The sequence below is a fragment of the Hippocampus zosterae genome, chromosome 11 (genome assembly GCF_025434085.1).
Source record: "Hippocampus zosterae strain Florida chromosome 11, ASM2543408v3, whole genome shotgun sequence".
NCBI lineage: Eukaryota > Metazoa > Chordata > Actinopteri > Syngnathiformes > Syngnathidae > Hippocampus > Hippocampus zosterae.
In genome coordinates this window covers 2,446,959-2,472,982 of record NC_067461.1, presented here as the reverse complement: position 1 = coordinate 2,472,982, position 26,024 = coordinate 2,446,959, and the positions used below count along the sequence as shown (strand labels likewise).

The 26,024-nt window shown below is 46.8% G+C and overlaps 1 protein-coding gene and 1 long non-coding RNA gene across 2 annotated transcripts; one reads left to right on the top strand and one right to left on the bottom strand.

The window, feature by feature from the left end:
- The first annotated feature begins 339 nt into the window (after window positions 1–339).
- LOC127610077 (uncharacterized) lies at window positions 340–2,827 on the top strand. Its single transcript, XR_007964733.1, has 2 exons — window positions 340–464; window positions 2,767–2,827. It is a non-coding gene; the product is annotated as an uncharacterized LOC127610077 (long non-coding RNA).
- Window positions 2,828–12,443: 9,616 nt separating this feature from the next.
- pgbd5 (piggyBac transposable element derived 5) lies at window positions 12,444–25,435 on the bottom strand. Its single transcript, XM_052079751.1, has 7 exons — window positions 24,751–25,435; window positions 21,637–22,067; window positions 19,328–19,462; window positions 18,316–18,496; window positions 16,240–16,437; window positions 15,089–15,194; window positions 12,444–14,968 (listed from the first exon to the last, which is right to left on the bottom strand). The coding sequence occupies exons 1-7, from the start codon at window positions 25,160–25,162 to the stop codon at window positions 14,773–14,775; spliced, it is 1,659 nt and encodes a 552-aa protein (XP_051935711.1). The 5' UTR covers window positions 25,163–25,435; the 3' UTR covers window positions 12,444–14,772.
- Between the last annotated feature and the right edge of the window lie 589 nt (window positions 25,436–26,024).

Genomic DNA, 26,024 nt, shown 5'->3' with positions numbered 1-26,024 from the left:
TAAAAGTAAAGAATTCAATGCAAGACGACTTTAGTACACATTAGAATGATACAAGTGTCATTGTAATGTCTTTTTTTTTGCATTTACAGTACAGCGGTGCCTTGAAAAACAACTTTAATTCATTCTTGTCACTCCGAACGTTGATATCTCTTGGCTCATTGAAATAAAAAAACAGCTATAATTCATTCTTGTCACTCTGAACATTGATATCTCTTGCCTCATTGAAATGAATGGAAATGTCATAAATTCGTTCTTGCCTCCCTCCTTAAAAAAAGGGACAGATGCTGGAGAAAAATAGCTTGTTGCCATATTGTTCTTTATAAAAATGTAGAGTTGTAATATAATTTAACAGATGCTGCAATCAAAGTCATTGCATCGCTCCTTGGCCCCGGGGAGGCAGTATAATACTATGCAGTCATGAAAACACCAACGAAGAAGAAAAGACGTCATCTTCGACAACTACTGTAAGTGACCCAATAGTCTATAAGTCTATAACAGCAGTACTATATTGTACTGTTTTTTTCATAGAGATGAAATAGATAAGCGTGTTATTATTGTGATGTTATCGGTCTACCCTGAAAGGGTTGTAAAAACCGCAACCGTCGATGCTAACCGCTAACGTCTCAATAGCATTTCTCAGTCTGTGTTAGCATGAAGCTAGCGGGCGATTCTTTCGGCAACGTCGCTGAATTGTTTCGAATACACAACGTGTAGCGCCCTTTGTTGTTGGATTAATTATAGAGTAAAGTCGGGTTGTAGTCAAGAACGCATCACCCAAGACCAAGAAATGATCGAGACTAGAGAATCGAGCAGACGTGTCACATCATGATAAGGTGTCATTTTGTTTCTTTTTGCGCCCCGACGCCTGCAACGACACAAGCGCACCCGCGCACCGCCACGCGAGAGAATTATTGTTTACCGTGTTTTTGCAGGGCGTGCGATTTTTAATATCGAGTTTTTAACATGAACAATATCACAAAAAGTTTTCCATTACCGACACCAATGTCTGTTTTGCAACCTTGAAATGCAAAAGGCTAATCGCTGCACTCAGAAAGTAATGGCTTCCAAGTACTTTGCTCGAGAACTAAATTCCATTAATTCCACTACAGAACAAAAAGAAGCCGTCGGCACACAGTTAAAGCTCATCTTAGGGGCAAAGTCATTTATAAGTCTTTAGTTCGACGAAATGGGGGTACTGTGTTTAGTGGAAGGTTTTAGTGTTCAAAAACACACTGTTTGATTCTCGTTAGTTTTAGGTGTCAAATTTACAGTAAACTTCAACTCGGAGTGACACTATGTGCCTGAGAATTGTATGAGCGAGAATCTTCTTTTTGTTTTCGCCGCGGGAGAATGAGAACAGGTGCCAAGGAATGCTTTAAAGATATTTTAGTGGATTGTTGCGTTGAGATTTTTTTTCTTTCTTTTTTGACCATGGCCAAAGCATTTTTAAATGATTCGTCTATTTTCAGCCATGAGCTAATTTTGGGACTACAGCATGTGAAAACCCCTAAACGAAACTGTCTTGGTAATTTGAATGTCGTTTCATTTAATAGAAGCACACAAGAAAAGTGGCTACATTTTGTCTCACAATAAATCACGCCGTGACTTTTTTGAACCAACCTGACAAACGAGACTGTTAAATGTGTTCCCGGAATAATTACTTCCAAACAACTTAGGAAAGTTCAACAGAAACTAATTAACATCTGAACAATACAGTAAGTCGTGACAGTAATTACGGAAGCACAAAATGTAACAAAGGGCTGGAATAATAAGGAGCGAAGGTGGCCCGTGAAACGGACTAAACAAACGCCGCAGCCAATCGGAAAGAATCGTGCCGTAAAAATAGCCAGACGAGGAAAAGACAGAATGTAAAATACTATCAAAAGATCTTTTGTGCTCACAAGACACAAACGGCAACAAAAACAAAACAAAACAAAAAAAGGAGCTTTCGATTTTCAATCCTAATTCCAATGAAGTTGCGCCGTTGCGTTCAACCTCAACAACGACGAGGCACGTTCAAACCGATGAACGTGATTGTTTGGAGCCAAGAATCATTAACTTTGAATTTTACGGCTGCCGCACACATTCCCAATAAAGCTGCGGCCATTTTGTCATCAAAATGGAGCTTTTATTTTTGTGTGTGAAAATGTGACTTTCGGACAGTTTGGTCGTTAATAGAGAGCACGGGTTCAAATTTGTCCAATTTGGTCGGTCATTCCGACTCGCGGGGCTAAAACTGTTTGTTTTTCATGACGCTTGAGCCCCCCCCCCCCACCGTCAACTCTACCTTGCCAGAAATGGCCGCTCACAAAGCTTAGCCTGCTTTGCTTTCTGGATCATTTTCAAACGGACTCATTAGTGGATTTTTGTAATCGGTCACCACTTGACGTTTTCCACTTTTTTTTTTTTTCAACTCACGTAAATCCGGTTACGTTTCAGGGCGCCTTCGGTTGGACCGAAATGAACGTCTCAGTTTGAAAAGTCACCTGTTGAAAGTGTTGCTCGGGTCCCCACCTCGCAGTTCGAAAGAGCAAAGCCATTAAGGCTCATTAAGAACGACACACACACACACACATGCAACACTGACTTCCATGGCCACACGAAAGCAAGAAACTTTTCACCCTTGCGACGTCTTATCAGGATGTGTGGGGGCGGCGAGGAGGAGGGGCGGGGGGGGGGCGACGCTCTCATATTATTCATACATCTAGAAAGAGTCAGACTGTACAAACACTCCATTGCTGGCTGTTGACTTCGACACGTTTGCAGGGACCAGCGCCCTCGGCAAGCAGTGGTGAAGAAATCCGTTTTTTATGGTTTTGAAGATGGGGGGGGGGGGGGGGGGAAGATAACGCTAATGCCCTCGTAATTCATCTCGGCTGGTACGTATCAGGTCCTATTTTTGGTCTTGTTACAATGAAACACAAGATATTATGTTGGGTAGCATGTTTGCAATCCCACCCACGCAACCCCTACCCCTCCCTAAAAAAAAAATCTGGGTTGAAATCTAAAATGGTCCGGAAAAGCTTTGTTGAGCTCCAATTTTTTTGAGGCGTAATTTTTGTTATTTTTTTTTTCTCCGAAAATCTTCGGTAAACTTCTAATTATTTGGTGGGGCAAACGTTCCAGAAAATCTTCGCTGAACACCAAAATGTTTTGGTTTGAGCTATCATTTTCCAGAAATGATTGGTTTACAAATAATTTTTGCATGAATCTTTGTCGAATTCCAAATTGTTAGATTTTTGTTGTTGTTGTTTTTCAGGCAAATCTTCCCAAAAAAAAAAAATCTTTAAAAAAAATTTTTTTTTTTAACTTTTCATAAAATCTTGGTCGAGGCATATTTTTCCATAAAATCCAAATTGTCTGCCTTTAAAGCATTTTATTTGTTTTTTTCCAGACACTTTAGCTCCAACTCCTAATTGTGAGGCATATTTTTCCCGAACATCTTATTGCCATATTTTCCAGGCAATCTCGATTGAAATCCAAATTCTTTGACTTTTGAGGAATATTTTTCTCGGTTGAACGTTTAATTATTTGACATCTGAGGTACCGTTTTCCAGGAAATCTCAACCGAGGCATATTTCTCCAGAAAATCGGAGATAAACTCCAAATGATTTGATTTTGATGGGTTATTGTTCCAGAAAACCCGTTTTTAGAAATTGTATTTATTCACCCAGTAAATCTTGGGTTGTTGAACCTCCAATTTTTTTCCCCCCGCCCAAATTCCCGCATTCGTCTCATTTTTCAAAAAACGATTTTGCCTCAACTCCAGGTAGTTGGACTCTTGAGGCACATTTCCAGAACATTTCGGCCAACCTCCATATTGGTTGACTTGAGGACGTCGCGGCGCTGGCGCTGGCGCAGGCGCAGGCGCTGCGACTCTTTGTCACCGTCATCGACGCGTTTCAGGAATCAATTAGTCGACTGCGACGTGTCTCCCGGGAGCAAGTTTCGGTCTTGCAACAACAAAAGAAACAATCATGTCATTGTTGTGTTTCTTTCCTTCTGACTTGTTGCTTTCCTTGGAAGACAAACCAGATTCCGGGTTTTAGGGTCCCCGCGAGACGCAGCGGTGTCGAAACCATCCGATGTCCAGAATTTAATTCGCCGCAGTCCAAAGCATTGTGTTCCAGCCGGATTTTTTTTTTTGTACCCCCCCCCCCCCACTTTCTCATATTGTTGTTATCAGGAATTAGTGGCAATCGTTCACCACTGAGACATGTCTGGGAAAACCGGGGAGGCGTTTTTGGGGGGGAGAATCTGCAAGGCCTGGAAATGGCGAGCGCTTGCTGTATTTCATCAGCAGGAATGTCAAGTGCGCTTATCAAAGAAAAGCACTTGGAGTTCAACCTGCGTCTTGCTTCTTTTTACGATCGACCTGAAGCGCATCTGGTCGCCAGCCAGATGCAAAGACGCCCGAGTCGTGCCGGTTCTTTCCACTCCCCCGCGAGGGCCGGTCAGAACATGCAATCGATGCGCCCCAGACGATTAATTGCGTGTCGGCGTGTGTGCGCGCGTATACGCCTGCCTCTGAAAAGTCAAATGGTGGCCGTGTTTCAAGCTTGCCCGAGTGGTCGCACGGGGGGCACGCGGCCAAGCCCAACGGCAGCGTGCCAACTAAGCCTGTGCCCCCCCCCCCCTCCCGTGGCCTTTGACTCGATTGTTTTATCGCTGGCTTGCCGGCCGGTGGAGGAGGACGGAGGGAAATCAAAAAGTCAAAGCCTCAAATGTTTTTCATTCATTCATTCATCTTCCGTACCGCTTGATCCTCACTAGGGTCGCGGGGGGTGCTGGAGCCCATCCCAGCCGTCTCCGGGCAGTAGGCGGGGGACACCCTGAATCGGTTGCCAGCCAATCGCAGGGCACACAGAGACGAACAACCATTCGCACTCACACTCACACCTAGGGACAATTTAGAGCGTCCAATCAGCCTGCCACGCATATTTTTGGAATGTGGGAGGAAACCGGAGCACCCGGAGAAAACCCACGCAGGCCCGGGGAGAACATGCAAACTCCACACAGGGAGGCCGGAGCTGGAATCGAACCCGGTACCTCTGCACTGTGAAGCCGACGTGCTAACCACTGGACTACCGGGCCGCCCGCCTCAAATGTTGATTCTCCAACTTAGATTTTGGCTGAGTGTCTGTCGACATGTGCCCTGAGACTGACTGGCGACCAGTCCAGGGTGTACCCCGCCTCCAGTCCAAAGGCAGCTGGTCTTTTTTTTTTTTTTTTGCAGGTTCTGTGTTCGCCGTCCCGGTATTTTGCAGGTTTTTCGTTGGGGTTGGCCGTTTGTAACTGTATTTTGCTCTGCCTCCTGTTTACTTTGGGTGATATTCCACTGTCCGCCAGTAGATGGCAGGACACTGTGACTTGAAAGGAGAATGAAAACAGGAAGCGTTTCAGTTTTTGCTCAACTCAACTGTATTTATAGAGCACTTTCAAACAGCCATCGCCGCACACAAAAGTTAGCGAATATCAGTCCTCTTCGATCCTGCTTTTTGCGCCCACATAAAGTGACGGCTGCGGGTTCACTTGAGAATGTTGCACAATTTTCAAACTATTAAAGTCACACGTGGCTGGTCCTCTTCCTCTCCATCCATGCATCCGTTTTCTAATCCGCTTCTCACAAGGGGCGTGCCGCAGCCTATCCCAGCTGTCTTCGTGTAGTAGGGCGGGGACACCCTGAACCGCTTGCCAGCCAATTGCAGGGCCACCGAGATGAACAACCACCTCCCAGTGTGACCTATACATGTTCAAATTAGAGCTCGGACTGGCACACAAAGTCCCCGTTGCCTAATCGTGTTGACCTTCTTTTGGTGGTTGGCAACGACTTCTGGCGCATAATTACCTGTGGCCACCAGGAAGTAATACACTAAAAGTATTTGGCAACCACTAAAAGAAAAAATGGAAGAAGAAGAAGAAAGAGTGGTCGTCATGGCCACAAACGTGTGACGTATTGCTATTTTTGCATGTGGCTTCCTCCACCAAAAGGTGCAATAAGCACCCTCGATTCTGCCTTTGGCCACAATGAAGTCATTTTAAACTAAAAAGCAAAACTTTTCCATTGTTACAGGTGAAAGTTTCGTCCAAACGGAACGCGTTTTCTTCCATCGGCGCGGGGCTAACTTTCATTTCTGAACGTAGCCTTTGCCTGTACTGCCTGACTCTCTCGGCTCCGGTACTCCTTTTTGGGTATTTATTGAAGAAACCGAACAGCACATTTGAACTTTTGTTTTCCCGAACGGTTGCAGTGAAGCAGGGGGGCCTCGACGGGAAGGCTCTCCAATGTGCTGACGATTCTCAGCATGATTTTGAGGAGGCATCGAGAAAATGACGACGGCCCGGCATGCACGCACACATCCCGGGCATGCGCGCTCTTGTCCGGCTGGCGGAGAAGCGTGTAATCGTCTTACAGCTCGTCCTGCGCTCGCGGACATCTTCGCAGAACTAAGTCCTCTTAGTCAAGCGCTAACATGGAATTTTATGAGCGACGTGCACTAGTTGACATCCGTGAGCCACTAGCGCCACTAATGAAGTGACACTTGCTAACTAATGGAATTTCAGAATGCCACAAGTCATGACAGGTTTGATATTTTGCTAGTTGCTACTGCTAGCAGCACGCAGCTAACCAGCGCACAACTTTGTCTCGCTAGTATCATCTAAGTGTCCCACTTGTGTGCCAAAGACGTCCTACTAGTGTGCAGAATAGTCCGACAGTAATGGAAGGCGCAGTGCCCGTGGCAACAAACATTCTAGTAAAATTGTATTAGTGCCATTTTGCTAGTTGCTACTGCTAGCAGCACGCAGCTAACCAGCGCACAACTTTGTCTCGCTAGTATCATCTAAGTGTCCTACTTGTGTGCCAAAGACGTCCTACTAGCGTGCAGAATAGTCCGACAGTAATGGAAGGCAGTGCCCGTGGCAACAAACATTCTAGTAAAATTGTATTAGTGCCATTTTGCTAGTTGCTACTGCTAGCAGCACGCCGCTAACCAGCGCACAACTTTGTCTCGCTAGTATCATCTAAGTGTCCTACTTGTGTGCCAAAGATGTCCTACTAGCGTGCAGAATAGCTCGACAGTAATGGAAGGCAGTGCCCGTGGCAACAAACATTCTAGTAAAATTGTATTAGTGCCATTTTGCTAGTTGCTACTGCTAGCAGCACGCAGCTAACCAGCGCGCAACTTTGTCTCGCTAGTATCATCTAAGTGTCCCACTTGTGGGCCAAAGACGTCCTACTAGCGTGCAGAATAGTTCGACAGTAATGCAAGGCAGTGCCCGTGGCAACAAACTAGTAAAACACCGTTGTATTAGTGCCGCGAAATGCGTGCTACTACTAGCAACATCAAATCCTGCCGGTTAATATCTAGCGCTGCACTTGTTGTGACATCAAGGTCATGTTGTTGTTGTTGAAAGCGTTTTAATTAGATTCGGTTGCGTTTCCTGTTTGAGGTTTTTTTTTTTCCACTTCTGTTCTCGTCAACCACTCGTCTCGCTCCACCCACTTGTGTCTCGTCCAGGTGTGCCTCATTGTCTCGTCACTTTGCTTTCTGTGTTGTTTTGTTGTTACTGTCACGTTAATCCAGTTTTGTGATGTTTGCTTTTGTCCCGGGTTTGTTCCTTTTTGTGTCTTTTGCTTTTTTCCGACTGTGTTCATTGAGTATTTGGATTCTATCCCAGTGCCTCGTTGGCCTCTTTTGTTTTGGGGAAAAAAAACAAAAAACAATTTCTTGGGCCCTGCACTTGCGCCACCAACGCTTACATGTAGTTGTCACGCTACTGTGCCAAACTTGTCCCACGCGTGTGTAGAAATGTTTTACCCTCTGAGGACCGCAAAGCGTACTACTTTTTGTCATAGAAAGGACATGGACCTCGATATTGAAAAGCTCGGATGGCTTCCAATAATGTGTGCGTGCATGTGTGTGTGTGTGTGTGTGTGTGTTTGTATGACTATTCTTGTGAGGACCACTGTGATTATAAGACCAACGTAGTGAGGACATTTTTGACAAGTGAGGACATTTAGGCCAGTCCTCACAAGTTTTTCATTCTAAAGTGTGTGTGTGTGCGTGTGTGTGTGTGTGTGTGTGTGCATACTTAATGAAAATATTCAGCCCCCTCACAAGCCGCCCCTTCCTTCCGATGACATAAAACATTATTCTGTTATATGACGATGTCATGCCTGAATCCCCCCGATGCCTGATCCCTTCACACCTACACACTTGCTCCACATGTGGCGCTACACACACACACACACACACACACATGCATGTGACCACCCTTTCCCTTCTTCTTTGGCAGCTGCATGCAATTGGAAGTACGCCGCTCATTCCACCCCCGAGTGCCTCTAACATCATCATGCTAATAGGCTAATGGCTACGCTTCTGACCCCGCTCCCCTTGTGGGGACGCGACCTGAGTGGGAGACAAAACGCTCCATCTGCAGCCAACATCCTCCACACACGTTGCTATTCTTATTTCAAACGCAGACCTCTGCCAATTTGTCCATAGTTTGTTTTGTTTTTTTTTTAGGGTGGGGAGGGCTGACCCCATTATTCAAGTTGTATTAATTAATTGGACCAGTGGGCAGTGTGTTTTGTTTGCTGCTTCTCTCACATAAAAACGGACCGGCCCACTACTTGGGTCAATTTGACACAACATTTTAAACAACATTTTGTACAAAAAAAGTTGGGTCTAATTGACCCAAGTGGCAGGTTGGTGCAAGTTTGAACCAAAATTGGGTTATTTTTGACCCTGCAGTTGTAAACGTGTAGGTGAGGGTGTGTGTTTGAATGATTCGTGTGAGTGACTGGCAACTGGGATGGTTTCCAGTAATGAAGACAAAGCACTGCAGAAAATGAATCACTCTAAAAACACGCTTGGGTTAGTTCATCAACCCAAGTTGTCGAATCTTTGAGTTGGTAGTCACCAAATTCATTCACTCATTCATCTTCCGAGCCGCTTGATCCTCACTAGGGTCGCGGGGGGTGCTGGAGCCTATCCCAGCTGTCTCCGGGCAGTAGGCGGGGGACACCCTGAATCGGTTGCCAGCCAATCGCAGGGCACACAGAGACGAACAACCATCCACGCTCACACTCACACCTAGGGACAATTTAGAGTGTTCAATCAGCCTGCCACGCATGTTTTTGGAATGTGGGAGGAAACCGGAGCACCCGGAGAAAACCCACACAGGCCCGGTTGCCAGCCAATCGCAGGGCACACAGAAACGAACAACCATTTGCACTCACACTCACACCTAGGGACAATTTAGAGCGTCCAATCAGCCTGCCACGCATGTTTTTGGAATGTGGGAGGAAACCGGAGCACCCGGAGAAAACCCACGCAGGCCCGGGGAGAACATGCAAACTCCACAGAGGGAGGCCGGAGCTGGAATCGAACCCGGTACCTCTGCACTGTGAAGCCGACGTGCTAACCACTGGACTTACCGGGCCGCCCACTAGTCAGCAAATTGTTAGGTCAAATTAACCGTTTAAAGCCCGAAAGTTCAGTCAACTGAATAACCCAATTTTGGGTCGAATTGACTCAAGTGACGCTCAGTCTTATTTTGACCCGGCAACTGGTTCAAAGTGACTAAAATTTGGGTTATTTCTGTGCCAATTGTTTTTCGAGAGTTGTACGATTCAAATGTTCTTGAGAGAAAAGCTCGCACACACAAAACACGCAAACCTCAAAGCGTGCAGTCCAACAACAGCGACGAGGAGTCTAACGAGCATCCTTGTCGGTGTCAAAGGTCCAAACGAGCCTTATCTTTGGAAGCTAAAAAAAAAATAAATAAATAAAAAATCTTATCGTGAATCATATTTCATGTCAAAAAGGGCGTCCGACATTTTAAAAAACAATTGTGCGGCGGCCACGTGCGCCCGTGTCGCAAGAGCCGAGGGTAAACACGGAGATGTTGATTGGGGTTAATCATTGAACGCCATCAACAATTGGCGGCTTTTCTTGGACAACAGGGGGGACAAAAAAGGAGAAACCAGATCCGACTGCATATTTGATCTTACAAGCGTGCTGCGAAAAAAACACAAATTGGAGAAAAATACGGGTCCTTTTTGTCTTGTTTGTATTTTTAACGTGCTCTCCTCATTTGGATAACAATTTTTTTTTCCTTCGGAAATGTCCTTTCTCACGCTCCAAAACGTAGCCTGAATTTTTATTATTTTTTTTTTAATGATCATGAGCATCCATTTGAACATATCTGGTAATGTAAAAGAAAAAAAAAGACAAAATATTGGAAAATATGAAACGTGAACTGCACAACTAATGTTACGATAAATAAATAAAATAAATATATATTAGTATATTATATATATTTATTATAATTATATAATTATTATACATAATTATATAATAATATAATTATATATATTATATAATTATATAATAATATATAATTATATATTATATATTATTATATATAATTATTATATAATATAATTATTATATATATTAGTATATATAAATAGATAAATAAATTAGGGTTGACAATTGAGTGGAAAGAACTTTTCTAAAAACTGCATACTTGTGTCCTTTGATGCCACGAGAGCGTTAAAAATCAAAACGCAATTGGTTGTTACCCTTCGTATATTCCTGTAATACACAGTAGCGCATGAACGATATTGTCACTCTTACATTACAAAACATTCAGACACGCGTCCACCTTTTCTCGCGTTGGCATGGACATTTAATGTGACATTAAACAAAACAATCCCTGCGTGTTACAAAAAGTAAATGAAGGCCCTTTGCACACCATTGAGCAAGATATAATTTGCCATCGCACTTAGCAACATGACCGCCCTGTTACGTAACTCGCGATGTGTCATTTTAAACACCAGCGACAACAATACGCGTCTCGGTTGTTAAATCCTCGCTGTATTCTTTTTCGATTCGGGTTTGTTTGCGACGCGACAAATATGGAGTCGGCGCTGCAATAGGGCAGCCGGCTAACCTTGCGCTAACCTCGTGTTACTTGTTCGTCGCATTGGGTGGAGGGCTCCAGACATCGTGGAGACGTCGGTTGTAAAGTTGGGAAAGTCTCATGAAAACACCGGCGCGCTTTTCATTCAGCTCGATGACTAATCTTTTATGATATCGTTTGAAAAAAGAACAAAAAGGAAAGAAGGGAGGTGTGTGGGGTTGGGGGTGGGCGGGGGCAACGCCCAATTCTGTTGCCGTCAGCCATTAAAGGTGATTTGGCAGGATTAATCTCTTAAAGAGGAAACCTGTTATGACGAATGTCTTTCCCCGTTGCTTTTTAATGTACACGATACAAAGGGAAGTATTGAAACACTTGAACTATTTACGCCCAAACGACCATAATTCAAGAGCGTTAAAGTACAGCAACATAGTCGGCTCGAGTGTTGGTACAAAACAATGTTTTATTCATTAAAAAGTATATTTAATAAATATTGGAAGCCATTGTAACATTAGGCACAGTTTGCCCGTCTGTCCTCAAACTATTTACACCTACATACATATTACATATTAATTAATATTGCGCATGCAAAGCTAAACGACATTAAACTAAGCTCCCTTTTCATCTTTTAGCTAAAGCTACGACATCAAGTTGAATGATATCACGCATGCATGCCGCTCCAACAGTGGCCTTCGTAAAGCCTTTTTCTAACTGCAGTGCTCGAAGGGATATTTTCGTGTTCGCACAAGTTGACCGCCGTATGATGAAAAACGAATAAAAGTCAAGTAAAATGACTCAGCATTTGTGACTTCCCTCCCCTGTAGCCATGTTGTGTTGAGCAGCTATTGCCGTTGAAGCTCCTTCCTAGAACGTGCAAGTGGTCCTAATAATTACGGCCTGTAACCTTCTGCCATCTGCTGGTCATGTTGTGCATTACATTTGCTCTTCGTAAAATGTACAGCTCTGAAATACATTTCATTCATTTGAGTTTAGTATAACTATAAATTGAACTTGAACGGTTCATTCATTGTCATCCACCTGTGTATAAATGAAAAAAGAAAAAAGAAAGAACAACTTGAAATAAATGAATTTCCGAATGCCGAAGACTGAATGTTCATGTGTTCACTTTATATGTTAGCATCGAGCTAGTGGACTTTTGCTACTCACTTTTATGATTTGTTTGAATTTTTTGGTGTTAATATAATAGTATAATTGTTCAAATTCTCCTTTGCCCGTACGCTTTGTTTGAATGTGTTTTGTTCCGTGTTAAGGTTTAGATTTACTTTCGCGTCCAAACTAATTTCTGCTAGCCGTTGGGTGTTTGCATTAAGCTAGCGGACTGATTCTAATTAAATAAATCAGGAGGGGGTAAAACTCCTTCAAAATGTTTTTTTCCTATGATCGATAGATTTCAGATCTTCACCAACTGCAATATGAGCTTGTTGAAATGAAAATGCGTAATACTTTTTTTTTTAAAAAAAGAAGACGGCGACACAAGAGCCTCGTACAACTCATCACCACACACATTTCTGAAATTTATTTGGTCCAGTTATTGTACACATTTCAACCCAGTGTCAACAATACATGCGCGCGCACACACTCACACACACACTCATGTCAGTGGGGCTCATCAGTTGCATGATGGGAAAAAAATGTTTTTGTTTTTTTTCCCTTTGAATCATCTTTTACCATGTTATTATATTTTTCACCTTTATTATGTGGCTGCTAAGATTTCATAACATTGAAGTCTACTTGATACTGATAGCACCCGTTTAGGAGATAAACAAGTCCATCAAGTGTATGTGTGTTAGTCTCCTCTTAATAATGTCACATGTAGAGTGCGGTTAGTTAGCCACGGCGCCCTGAGCTCACCCTTATTTCATCATCGGATCCATTTATTACACATCTCTACTGACTCGGCGGACCCGTTAGTTAAAGCACTGCACAGATAAAACGCACACACATTTTCACATCACGTGGACAGCATCTCATGCCGCACGACTAGGGCGAGTTATTTCGTCATCATTTTGTGACTCTTTAAGTTAAGGATATTAAACTGCGGGCGCCGAGCACATTTCGTCCCACGCATTCGTTGAGTTTGAATGGGGCGCAAATCAAAAAGAAGAGGTGCTATGGGAAAGGAATGAGTCCCATTTTTTTTTTTCAGCCACTAGTTCGGAACTCAAACACGGTAGATGATTTCAAAAATGGGATGATACGGGTTCTCATAAGGAGCAGTCGGAAGCACTGACCTCCATTTTCAACCTAAATTGTCACTTTTGTTCCATGAAATATTGTCATTTTATTCCCACAAGTCTATTCTTATTCATTTGCTAGCGTTTCGGCTGTACTGCGCTGGCAGCTTTCGACTCAATAATGTCACGCTTCTTCAACCAGATGACATTTTATCCTCACAGAACCAGTAAACTGGCCCTAGATGATGTCGGCAAGTTAGACTCTCAAGACATTTCTCCCCACATTAACCTATCTTAATATTTAGAATGTATTTGTTTCGAATGCTTCACGTTTTTGACGGGTTAAAAGGATTAACAACAAATGTTTGTTTCTGTTGAGCCGCAGTGAATGGTAAACGTACACACAGTAAACGACAAGAGACAAAATACGCCAAGTATCGGGTCGCAAAGATTTACGTTAGTGCTAATGCTAATGCTAACACAAGCGCTTTGATATTAAGGTGTTGCCGATTCCGGGTGTGACCGTGCGGATTTCAGCCCAGTGAAACCGCAACAGCGTGTTAGTCAACAGACATGTTATTACACACAGTTTGTTGAATCTGAACTTTTGTGTATGTGGCCCGGTGTCTTAACATTGACGTGAAGGTTACTGAAAGTGAGTACGGGACATTTTCATAGTTCTCACACACACATTCACGCGCACACACATAAGTGAGGACAATGTTACCTTGCAACAGTGATTCAAAAATAAAAATGACATTCTTGAGTCTGCGTAAACAAAATAGAAACACACGTAAAGTACTGGGACTAATTGATTGGCTGAATTTCTTACATCTATATGTACACAATCTTTCATTGTCAACGATAACATCCACTTTGTTGTTTTTGGAAGCGTGAGTGCAAAAAATTAGTTACAACCTTTCCTGGAACCATTTTCACAACACGTGATCATATTTAAACGGTGACGTGTTATGGAAAATGTCATTTTTAAATGTAACACCGTCTGCCCACCGACAGCGTGTGAAATTAACGTTTTTACCTGCCCGTTTCTCAAACTGCCGTCTGTAAGTAACCCGGTTTCTGCACTTTCTCCAGCTCATGACAAGATCTTCTAAGCTGGGTGAAGATCCAGAGCCACTTTCAAGCAATGGAGCCATACAGAAACAACAACATCCCCGCCCCCCCAAGCCAAAAGGTAAGAATGTTGTTTTTTTTTGAAGTTGGAAAATGTGGAATTGTGGGAAAAAGCGGGGAAAAAAAAGGTTCCCAAATTTATCCTGATTTTTGTAGTTCGAATGGTTTGAATAAAAAATGAGAAACGATGATTTTTAGTGTCGTCCGCATTTAATGATCAAAAATGGGAAAGTACCGGGGGGGCTCAACACGCCCTTGATCTCATGTTCAGACAAACCTTACTGGTGTCCAACCTTCCGCCCCATCCCGCGACCCCCCCCCCCACTTCTGAAGTGATGTTGCGCATTCTATTTACAGTACAACGGATAAGGACCTGGGTACGAGTTGGCACTGCTTGAGTATCGTGACACACACACACACACACACACAGTGTACAGGCGGGAGGAAGTGTGTGGCAATGTAAATGCGATTGTGGGTGTCGGGTGTGTACCCCCCCGCACCCCTCCCCATCTCCTCACGGCGTGGGCGAGTCGTCGTCCACGTCCAGCAGCTCCTTCACCAGTCTCTCTCCGAACTGCGCTCGGCTGTAGCGCTTGGCGGCGTACGCGTCGGACATCTTGTAGAGGACGTAGGCGTTGTTGATGGCGATGCTGATAGTCAGCCAGAAGACCTGCTGCCACGTTTTGTTGGGCTTGTGGAAGATGAAGTACCTGGCGGCACGCATGGGACCACACGCAGCCCCAAAGTTAATCGACGTGAGAGCCACGATGCTCCAGAAAGGAATATTATCCAACGCGCCAAGAACGTATTTTGCAACCGGGCTGGCATACTTGCTGAATTTGTCGTCGTATTTGCAGATGTAGCTGAGATGCGCGGCGAAGGCCTCCACCGCCAAGGGACACGGAACCTCGCCGCTTTTTCTCTTGATGATCAAACCTGACACAAATAAAAGTTTTTGTGGCCCCCGGCAATGGTGAAAATCGATAGACTGTACAAATCCTAATTCCGATCAAGTCGGGAGGGTGTGTACAGCACAACAAAAACGCAGTACAATAATTTAGCATCTCCCTCGCTGCATTTTACGCTTCACAATGCGCCGCACATTTTCAATGGTCGACAGGTCTGGACTGCTGGCAGGCAAGTCGAGCACTCTTTCACTCTGAAGCGGTGTTATTGTAACACATTCAGAATGTGGCTTGGTATCGTCTCGCTAAAACAAGGAGGGGATTCATTCATTCATCTTCCTAACCGCTTGATCCTCACTAGGGTCGCGGGGGGTGCCGGAGCCCATCCCAGCCGTCTCCGGGCAGTAGGCGGGGGACGCCCTGAATCGGTTGCCAGCCAATCGCAGGGCACACAGAGACGAACAACCATCCGCGCTCACACTCGCACCGAGGGACACTTTGGAGCGTCCAATCAGCCTGCCATGCATATTTTTGGAATGTGGGAGGAAACCGGAGCACCCGGAGAAAACCCACGCAGGCCCGGGGAGAACATGCAAACTCCACACAGGGAGGCCGGAGCTGGAATCGAACCCGGTACCTCTGCACTGTGAAGCCGACGTGCTAACCACTGGACTACCGGGCCGCCCCAAGGAGGGGATGTCCCTGAAAAACATTCATCATCTCATCTACCTTTCAGCATGAATGGTGCCTTCAAAGTTGTGCAAATGACCCTTGCCACGGGTTCTAACGCACCCCGATACCATCACAGATGCTGACCTTTGACCTCGATGTTCACAAAACTCTGGATGGTCTGTTTCCTCAGAGGACACGATGCGGACTCGTCAGACCACAGTGGCCTCAATCCACCTCTGAGGAGTTAGTGGGGGGTCAAGTCCCGTCCGTAGACGAAATGTGTTAACTGACAAGGGTTGCCCCCAATTTACCCCAACATCACCGCAATTGGCGTTTGCGCAAATCAAAGGCGTTTCCGTAAGTCACGGATACCGCCGTCTCCCCAAGTGGAGAAGAAGCCTTACCTTGTTTAGTGGGCGAGTAGGCGTTGGTGAGGAACCTGAAGTGGCCCTTGTTGTACCAGCTGATGAGCGACATGCTGCCTCGCATCATCACCCGCCACTGGCCGCGCTGCGCCGGCGTCGAGCTGCACACCAGCAAGCTCTGAGGCAGGCCCGTGCAGTCGCTCTTCCTGGTGCTCAGCAGACCGCAGCAAAAAATGTCTGCACGGGGTGACACAAGAAACACTGACGCGAGCCGGAAAAGTTCTGCTTTGCTTCACCCCCCCACCCCCGTCATTTCGGTGTGTCGGCCTCGTTCATGCAGCCTGATCAAGTCGCGGTGTAACGGCCAAACGAGCATTGAAGTTGAGCTTTTGACGATGAGAAGAAAGGAGCGTTGGCGCGGAGTGCCGATGCGGATTTGGAGCTGGGAGTCGCGGCTTGGAGTTTGAAGCGGATTACGTGGGACAGGAGAAGTGAACTAATCTCTTTTCGACAATGGACGCTACAGCTTCGTGTTTGCTTTCAAAACTTAGCTTGTAGCAGACGTGTGCACATTTTCAGCATGATGTCTCTGATCCACTGGTGAAAGGACACTTTGATCCTCTCCTCTTTCATCTAGAACTGCTTCAGACAACAAAGTGTATGCAGAAATGTGGTGAAGATTGCACGACTGTCTGTGTGTGTTGTGTTATTTTTGTTATTTTGACTTCAAAATGGCGCCGCGAGAGTGGCTGCCTTTCCAGCAGCTCCTATATTTTGTCGTTCTACTTTTTCCTTTCATAACTTTGCTGCTGTGAATTGGGAATTTCTCCATTGCGAGACTAATAAAGGGTTTCTTATCTTATCTTATCTTTTGTCGGCTCTCTTTATGATGACAAAATAGTCTTGCGGCTTTGATTTATCTCGAGTCCGCAGCTCGGCCAAATTGAGGGGTTTTTTTTTGTGTGTGTGCGAAGCAAAAAATGGCCACGCAGCTCACTGAAGGGGGTTTTCTTCCTTTGTGCCGAATCGCTTGATTCTAATCTTATCTGAGCGGCACACTGGCCCACATTTGCTGTTGCGCACCAAATTAGATTCCGCAATGGTGACGGTGAACATCGCCGACATGTTTTGTCAAATATTTTTTAACTACGGGTTTGAAATTCCTTGTAGAATTGTTCAAATCACTGAAGATTTTCTTTTTTAAAGCGGACGATACTGACGGGGGAATTTCTTGCCGTCATTGATCCTGTTTTCTACTTGACTCTTCCATTTCTTGCCATTTTGTGGAAACTGGGATTATGTGTGGAGTTTGCATGTTCTCCCCCGGGCCTATGTGGGTTTTCTCCGGGTACTGCGCTTTCCTCCCACATTCCAAAAACATGCATGGCAGGCGGGTTGAACACTCCAAATTGTCCCTAAAGTGTGAGTGTGAGCGCGGATGGTTGTTTGTCTCTGTGTGCCCTGCGATTGGCTGGCGACCGATTCAGGGTGTCCCCCGCCTACTGGCCGGAGACAGCTGGGATAAGCTCCAGCACCCCCCGCGACCCTAGTGAGGATAAAGCGGATGGGAAAATGGATATTTATTATGCATTATATCAGTTGAGTGGCCCGGTAGTCCAGTGGTTAGCACGTCGGCTTCACAGTGCAGAGGTACCGGGTTCGATTCCAGCTCCGGCCTCCCTGTGTGGAGTTTGCATGTTCTCCCCGGGCCTGCGTGGGTTTTCTCCGGGTGCTCCGGTTTCCTCCCACATTCCCAAAACATGCGTGGGAGGCAGGTTGAACACTCCAAATTGTCCCTAGGTGTGAGTGTGAGCGCGGATGGTTGTTCGTTTCTGTGTGCCCTGTGATTGGCCGGCAACCGGTTCAGGGTGTCCTCGGCTACTGCCCGAAGACGGCTGGGATAGGCTCTGGCAACCCCCCGCGAATCGAAAAATTGATATTTATTATGTATTATATCAATTGAATGCTTCTTTAATTAAATGTCTGGTATATCGGCACTTTTGTTGGTTCCTTTCTTTGATATCTGAATGAATATTCCATGTATCGCATCGGATGGGCTACATTAAAATGGCGCAGCGCAGTCGCAGAACCCCATTAGAGCGCCGAGTGACTCACCTTGCTTGCTGAACTCGCTGAAGAGGCCAAGACTCGTGATGGACGGCCCCGTGAAGACGATGGTGTTCTTGCCAGAGATGTTCTGGCACAGCTGCTTGGCCACCAGACTGTGCAGCTGAGGCTTGTTCTTCAGGGCGGCCAGGCCGTCCGCACCTTGGCCTTCTTTCAGATGAACCGAGATCTGTGCACACGCAAAAGGGAGAGAGGCGTCCCATCTTCTTGGCTTTTCTTGAGGAAACACGCTGCATTAGGCTGACGAGACAACCTGTCGTCTTGCTAAGTGGCGGGTGTGTGTGTGTGTGTGTGTGTGTGTGGTGTGTGGTGGGTAATGGAATCTGATCGATTGGCTCCATTAACTCATCTTACTTCCCCGTGTCTCGTCTTCGGCACAAGTCAAAGCAGACACATCAGCCGACTGGTAATAATCAGTTTGGATTTTAATGTGTTTGCCGAATGACGTCATCCCGTGGTCTGGGTTCGCGTCCCGGGTATATTTTTGCGGATTTATTGATTTATTTTTGTGCAGTTTGCGACTATTTTGCTCTGCCTTGTGTTTGGTTGCACTCTCGACCACTAGGGGGCGGCACAGTAGCTTAGACAGTAAATTTGAAAGCCAAATAATGAAAACAGGACGTACTGTAACCATCAGCCGGCCGAGTTTTTGCTGAAGATTGTCACATCCTCTTTAATCCTGATTTTTCAGTACAGTGCAGTTGTATTTTAAGTTCCGAATTTGGCCCCCGGGCCTTGAGTTTGACACGTGGTTTACGCTGATGTTTCTCAAGAATCGGTGGGCTGGAGTTTTTCTTCTTCTTCTTTTTATTTTTAAAATTTATTTAAATTATTTAATTATAATTATTATTATTTATTATTATTATTATTTATATATTATTATTTATAATTGTTTATTAATATTTAAATATTTATATTATATTAATAATTATTTTTAAAATATTTTAATTAAATCTGCACGTTGCTTTTCAATCTGTCGCGGGCACACATCTGCACCGACCTGACAGATGAATCCGGTGGAGGTGCACTGCCGAACCCAAAGACTGAACTTCCTCTTCTTCCTCTTGCGCTGCTCGCGTTCTGTGCAGGTGCTGATGAAAACCGGGTCCTCGTCTATTAAGGGTTCGTGAAGAACCTGCAAAAAGCAAAATCCCGCTTCAGGCATCGAATGAAATGACTTCCGTTCATGCGCCTCACTTGCGCCGCTGCATCCAAAAGCTGGATTGTCAAGTCTAAACATGGAGCGTTATGTAATTCCCCTCTACCCCCCCCCCCCTCTCCCTGTCCTGCATGTTTGTCCTGACGGCGGTGGGCTGCCGTGACGGTTACCATGGCAACCGCTGAGGTCGGCCGCCTCTTTTTTGTCCACGACAAAAGTATCCGAGCTGGTTTGCTGAGCGTTGTTAGCTCAGATTAGACGCCGCTAATAATCAGCATGCTAATGCTTTAGCAAAAAAACAAAAAACAAAATGACATTCGCCAGTCACTAGATTAGGTACAGCATCTCAAGGCAATTCCATCCAACGGGATTTTTAGCAACCGCTCTCCCCTCAGTGTGGTGCAGTGGAGTGCTGCAATGTGGAGCCACGCCGATCATCGACATATTCTGAAATCAATACCCGCCGTGTTTCTGACAGCATCAATCGGATGTGAGCGAAATGTCAACTTAAAAATGGGGAAACGTCAAACTTGAGCTTTCGGGGGTCAAATTGAAGGAAACGGAGAGAGATTTTTGGACAGCCCTGACACCCGTTGCCATGGACGTCTTACGGATAAAATAGGATGGCCTAGATACGCGATTCTACTTGTCACACACACACACACACACACACACACGATGTGCATGCAGACTGTGCTCGGATCGACGTTCCTTGCTTGCGGGGGACTCGCCTGGGCCGACCTCAATCAAGAGCACGTTTCTTTACGTTATCTCTTAACAGGAAGTGCAAAGGGCAATTTCATTTTCTCAGCTCATGTGTAGAAATAAGAAGAGCGAGACATAAAACGTTCTTTAAACATAACTGCTTTGCTCCAAAGAAGACGACTTTCGTTTGCTTCTCAACTGCGATTCTTTATCATCCCCCCCCCCCTTTTTTTTTTTAAAGTTAATCTTTGCCCACAATGGTTCACCATGTTTGGAGGCCAAAAAAAAAGCCTGAAAATAGTTTAGATATATTTTTGAAGAATAATTATTTGGGCGGCCCGGTAGTCCAGTGGTTAGCACGTCGGCTTCACAGTGCAGAGGTACAGGGTTCGATTCCAGCTCCGGCCTCCCTGTGTGGAGTTTGCATATTCTCCCCGGGCCTGCGTGGGTTTTCTCCGGGTGCTCCGGTTTCCTCCCACATTCCAAAAATATGCGTGGCAGGCTGATTGAACACTCTAAATTGTCCCTAGGTGTGAGTGCGAATGGTTGTTCGTTTCTGTGTGCCCTGCGATTGGCTGGCAACCGATTCAGGTTCTCCCCGGGCCTGCGTGGGTTTTCTCCGGGTGCTCCGGTTTCCTCAAAAACATGCGTGGCAGGCTGATTGAACACTCTAAATTGTCCCTAGGTGTGAGTGCGGATGGTTGTTCGTTTTTGTGTACCCTGCGATTGGCTGGCAACCGATTCAGGTTCTCCCCGGGCCTGCGTGGGTTTTCTCCGGGTGCTGCGGTTTCCTCCCATATTCCAAAAATATGCGTGGCAGGCTGATTGAACACTCTAAATTGTCCCTAGGTGTGAGTGTGAGTGCGAATGGTTGTTCGTTTCTGTGTGCCCTGCGATTGGCTGGATTCGGGGTGTTCCCCGCCTACTGCTCGAAGACAGCTGGGATAGGCTCCAGCACCCCCCCGCGACCCTAGTGAGGATCAAGCGGTTAGGAAGATGAATGAATGAATGAATGAATGAATAATTATTTGACCCAAAATCTCATGAGACCTGCCGGAGTCTCTGATATCAATTTTGTGAGATGTTCTTATCCAGGGATGTTCCAAATTGTGTGATTTGAAGCTCATTTACACACTGACTTCGGTCACCACATCCAGCAGATGGCGCTGTGGCCCAAAAGATTTTTCCGTGGTTCTAAATCCAATTTCGGTTTCGTTTGCGAAGTGACGGAATCTGTCTGACGTGCTCCCGCCGCCTCTCCTTGTCCTTTGTCGTCTCTCTGCGGGGGGCAGTGAGCCCTCTGCCCCGAGTTGCCGAGGAACAAGCGCAAAATTGTCGGAGCAACTTTTGAATTCTGCCGCGCAACAAATACTCGTGCGAATGTGAACGCGCGACTGCCCATAGGACTGAATAAAGTCGAACGTGAACGACCGGTGCGCACTCACCTGGGTCTGCGAAGGCTTGAAGGTGCAGCTGAAAGCCTGCTGCAGCGAGTCCAGGAAGGGCTGGATCTTGTACAGGCCCTGGTTGCTTCCCTGCGAGGGCCTGAAGGCCACGATGTGGAAGTACTTGAGGATCTTCTCGAAGCGCGCCTGACTCATCTTGAGCGCGATGCTGCGGTTGCCGAAAAAGCCCGAGCTCCAGATGCTCAGCACCGACTCGCAGTGGTGCACGCTGGTGGAGGTGACGAAGCCCAGGAAGGCCTTCATCTCCTGGGCCGTGACGGGACGCCAGCCCTCGTCCGAGCCGAAGCGCTCCTGGAACTTCTTGGCGTACATGTTGGTCTGCGTCACCATGTTTTGGATGCAGTTGTCCGGGACGAAGAGCTGGAAGAAGTCCACAGCGCTGGCGCTTGGCGGCATCTTCTGGGCGGGGCCTGCAAAACGACACGTTGGGGAGAAGACCGAGTGTGACTTTGCCCAGCAAACAACAGAGCGTAAGCACCAAAAACCGATCCTTTTGCATTTGCGCTCCATTCGACTCGGAAGGCTGCGAGTCGGATTCAGCCAAAGGAGAATTAGGACTCATCTTCCGAGCCGCTTGATCCTCACTAGGGTCGCGGGGGGGGGGGGGGGGTGCTGGAGCCTATCCCAGCTGTCTCTGGGCAGTAGGCGGGGGACACCCTGAATCGGTTGCCAGCCAATCGCAGGGCACACAGAAACGAACAACCATTCGCACTGACACTCACACCTAGGGACAATTTAGAGTGTTCAATCAGCCTGCCACGCATGTTTTTTGGAATGTGGGAGGAAACCGGAGCACCCGGAGAAAACCCACGCAGGCCCGGGGAGAACCTGAATCGGTTGCCAGCCAATCGCAGGGCACACAGAAATGAACAACCATTCGCACTCACACTCACACCTCGGGACAATTTAGAGCGTCCAATCAGCCTGCCATGCATGTTTTTGGAATGTGGGAGGAAACCGGAGCACCCGGAGAAAACCCACACAGGCCCGGGGGAGAACATGCAAACTCCACACAGGGAGGCCGCAGCTGGAATCGAACCCGGTACCTCTGCACTGTGAAGCCGACGTGCTAACCACTGGACTAGCGGGCCGCCCAGAATTAGGACTCATCGACGCATTTTCTTCCTTTTGGCTTGAACGAGTCGAGAGCAGTATAAGCGGAGGAAGATAATGAAATGATTTTACGTGAGGCTAAGCAACAAAAAAAAAAATTTTTACATTACTCGTCGCAACACGTTGCATAACCGACAGACGACCGTCAAAAGATGCCATATGGAGGCCGGCCGTAATCTCTTAAAAGCAAATGAATACTCCGGGTTTGAAATGCCCGACATCACCACCATCCAGCGGTTACGTCCCCTTTTATAATCTTGGACCTCCTTTCTCGGCCTCGCACATGCCTGAGATCCAGATAAGGGGGGGGGGAAAAAAAACGACAGCTGGACTAAGAAAACCTGGAACGCTTTCAAACTGTCGCTTCCATGCCACCAAGTGGGAACCGCATGGAGTTTTTAAAGAGAGGCCGACTTGATTTCTGGCTATTTGATTTATATACACGGAGCGAAAGCTCCTGTGGCGGTGGGGCTGTCACAAATCGATGCCAGTCGGATGATGAAAATGACGAGGCGGGGATGCTCCGGGCTCACTTCAGCTGCAGGAGAAATTCATGGAGGAAAAAAACAAACAGGGCGGCCCGGTAGTTAGCACGTGGGCTTCACAGTGCAGAGGTACCGGGTTCGATTCCAGCTCCGGCCTCCCTGTGTGGAGTTTGCATGTTCTCCCCGGGCCTGCGTGGGTTTTCTCCGGGTGCTCCGGTTTCCTCCCACATTCCAAAAACATGCATGGCAGGCTGATTGAACACTCTAAATTGTCCCTAGGTTTGAGTGCGAATGGTTGTTCATTTCTGTGTGCCCTGCGATTGGCTGGCAACCGATTCAGGGTGTCCCCCGCCTACTGCCCGGAGACAGCTGGGATAGGCTCCAGCACCCCCCGCGACCCTAGTGAGGATCAAGCGGCTCGGAAGATGAATGAATGAAAAAAACAAACCAAAAAAACGTTCGCTCCGAAGGCGTGATAAGCACACGCCTTGTTCATTTGTGGTTTTTGCACTACTGCGTTGGCTGCATCCAACTAAGGAATCCGGGTGGATGCGCGCCTCCGCCTGGTTGTGCAAATACACAACCGAGGCGGCGCAAAAACGGCGCACGCACCTGCTTGCGTCTCCGTCGGGCAAACAAGAGCAGGATGCAAAGCGCCCTGGATAACTTTGAATATCCAGCGAGCCGTACACGTCTTGTCTTGAGCGATTTGTCCCCATAAGGGTCGCTATCAGGTGAGATGGAACCCGTCGTGGCTGATTTAAGGACTGGATGCCAGTCCATCGCATACTTTGAATGTTCCAGTGAACCCTTGCTATAGCGCAATTTATTTATTTTTTTGCGCTAATCCTAGAATGGTCGCCGGACAATCCCAGGGCACATAGAGGCAAGCAAATTCCCACATAGAGTAACTTTATAATCTTCAATGAACCTGCATGTGTATTTTTATTATACGGGAGGAAGCCGGAGTCCCCATGGGTGAAAAAAACCACTAGCAATCGGGAGATTTGAAACCTGAATGTCAGCACCACGAGGCCCACCCACAAATGTACAATGAGAAAAGATCAATTGGATGAAGACAAAATGGAAACGCGCCTTATTTAAAAAATGTCACATCTGCATTAAATCATCAGTGTGGTGAAGTTCTTACAACAGATGCCAAAATATTCGCATCGCCTCTTCATTATTTGACACTGCTGCACTACACCAGCCCGTGTTCTATTTATTTCTATTTCATGCAATGTATGATTGCATATGCCAGAAAAGGGGTGGGGGGGGGGGCACACAGCGGGCATGCAACAACATAAGTATCACAGCGTCAAAGGAGAAATTAATGATGCAATGTCATCTTCCCCCACCCTTCCAACACGCACACACACACACACACACACACACACGCGCGCGCGCGCCGCGTAATGTCAAACGAGCTCCAGTTTCCGTCATAAAACGTGATAGCGGTTCGAGTGACAAGTGACCTTCCTCATCCCCCCCTCACCGTAAGAGCCTTTAAACGGCGGCACGGTGACATCCTGCAGGCTCTCCGTCCAGCCCTCCTCCTCGGCTTGGCTCCGGGACAGAGCGCCGGGCGGGCCGGGGCTGCCTCCCCCCGCTCCCCCGCCGTGGGAGCTCTCTCTGTCGGCGCGTCTCTGGCGATGGGGGTGGAAGTGGTGCGCATGATGATGCTGATGATGGTGTTGGTGGTGGTGGTGGTGGTGGTGGAGGTGTTCCTCATCGCCCGCCTCGGCTGTGTAGTTGTCCGAGTCCGAGTCTCCGGAGGTGCTGTAGAACGGGTTGTCGCTGCTGTCGTCTCCCGACTCGCCGAAGACGTCGTCGGATATCTGCAGGCTCTCGTAGCGGGAGCGGGCCGCCTCCAGGAGGGACAGCGCCTTCCGGCCGCACTCCGCCATCTCGCTCCCTCTGCGGCAGCGGCGGCGGCTGCGGCGCTGGTGCTCGGATGATCCACTCGCTCCCTCCTCCCTCTCGCCCTCCTACGCGGAAGTCGTCACGATCTCGCAGGAAGCCGCAAGGCTTTCACTCTTCGGGGATGGATCGGGAGCACCTGCCTAGAGGAGCCGGGGCTGGTCCGCCTTCAAGATTCTGGAACGTTTACGCCCCCTGGTGAGCACAAACTAATGGTGCGGTCAAATCATCTGGGAAATGTGAAAACGACCCTACGTGAGCGCATACAATTTACGTTTTCTGCCCCCACGGCCCAGCCCACGTGAAAATCAAAATAGTCCATGCACAAACCACAGAAACATACACTTATTGATACGCTTTTTTGATCAATGATTCCCAACCAGCCTGCCAGAAAGAAATCGGCCAATTTATGTACAGCGACATATAGTGACACGGATGAAGAGTTAAAAATGATGATACCGTGAAATTATTTTAGGATGAACAACAACAACACAAAGAAGCCCAGTCGTGAATGGTCGACTTGTATATTTGACTTTTGTTGCTTCTCATAAAAATATGAAAAACACTTTTCTCCGGCTACCCTGTGTTCCTCGAACGTGTCATTTACAACCCCGTTTCCCGTTGGGAGCTGCAGTAGCTTTTCTTGCTGCATTGCCCGACAGTGTTACAGCCCTGTAAGATTTATTCCCTCGTATAATGTCACATAGAGAAGAGGCTATAGACCAATATTTACGATTCAATTGGCACATATATATTTATAGCATGCAGAAGAGGATACGTCTGGTCAACGGCCGATACAGAATGTGCGACAGTTGAGAAACATAAAGATTAAAGCTTTGTTTTGTTTTT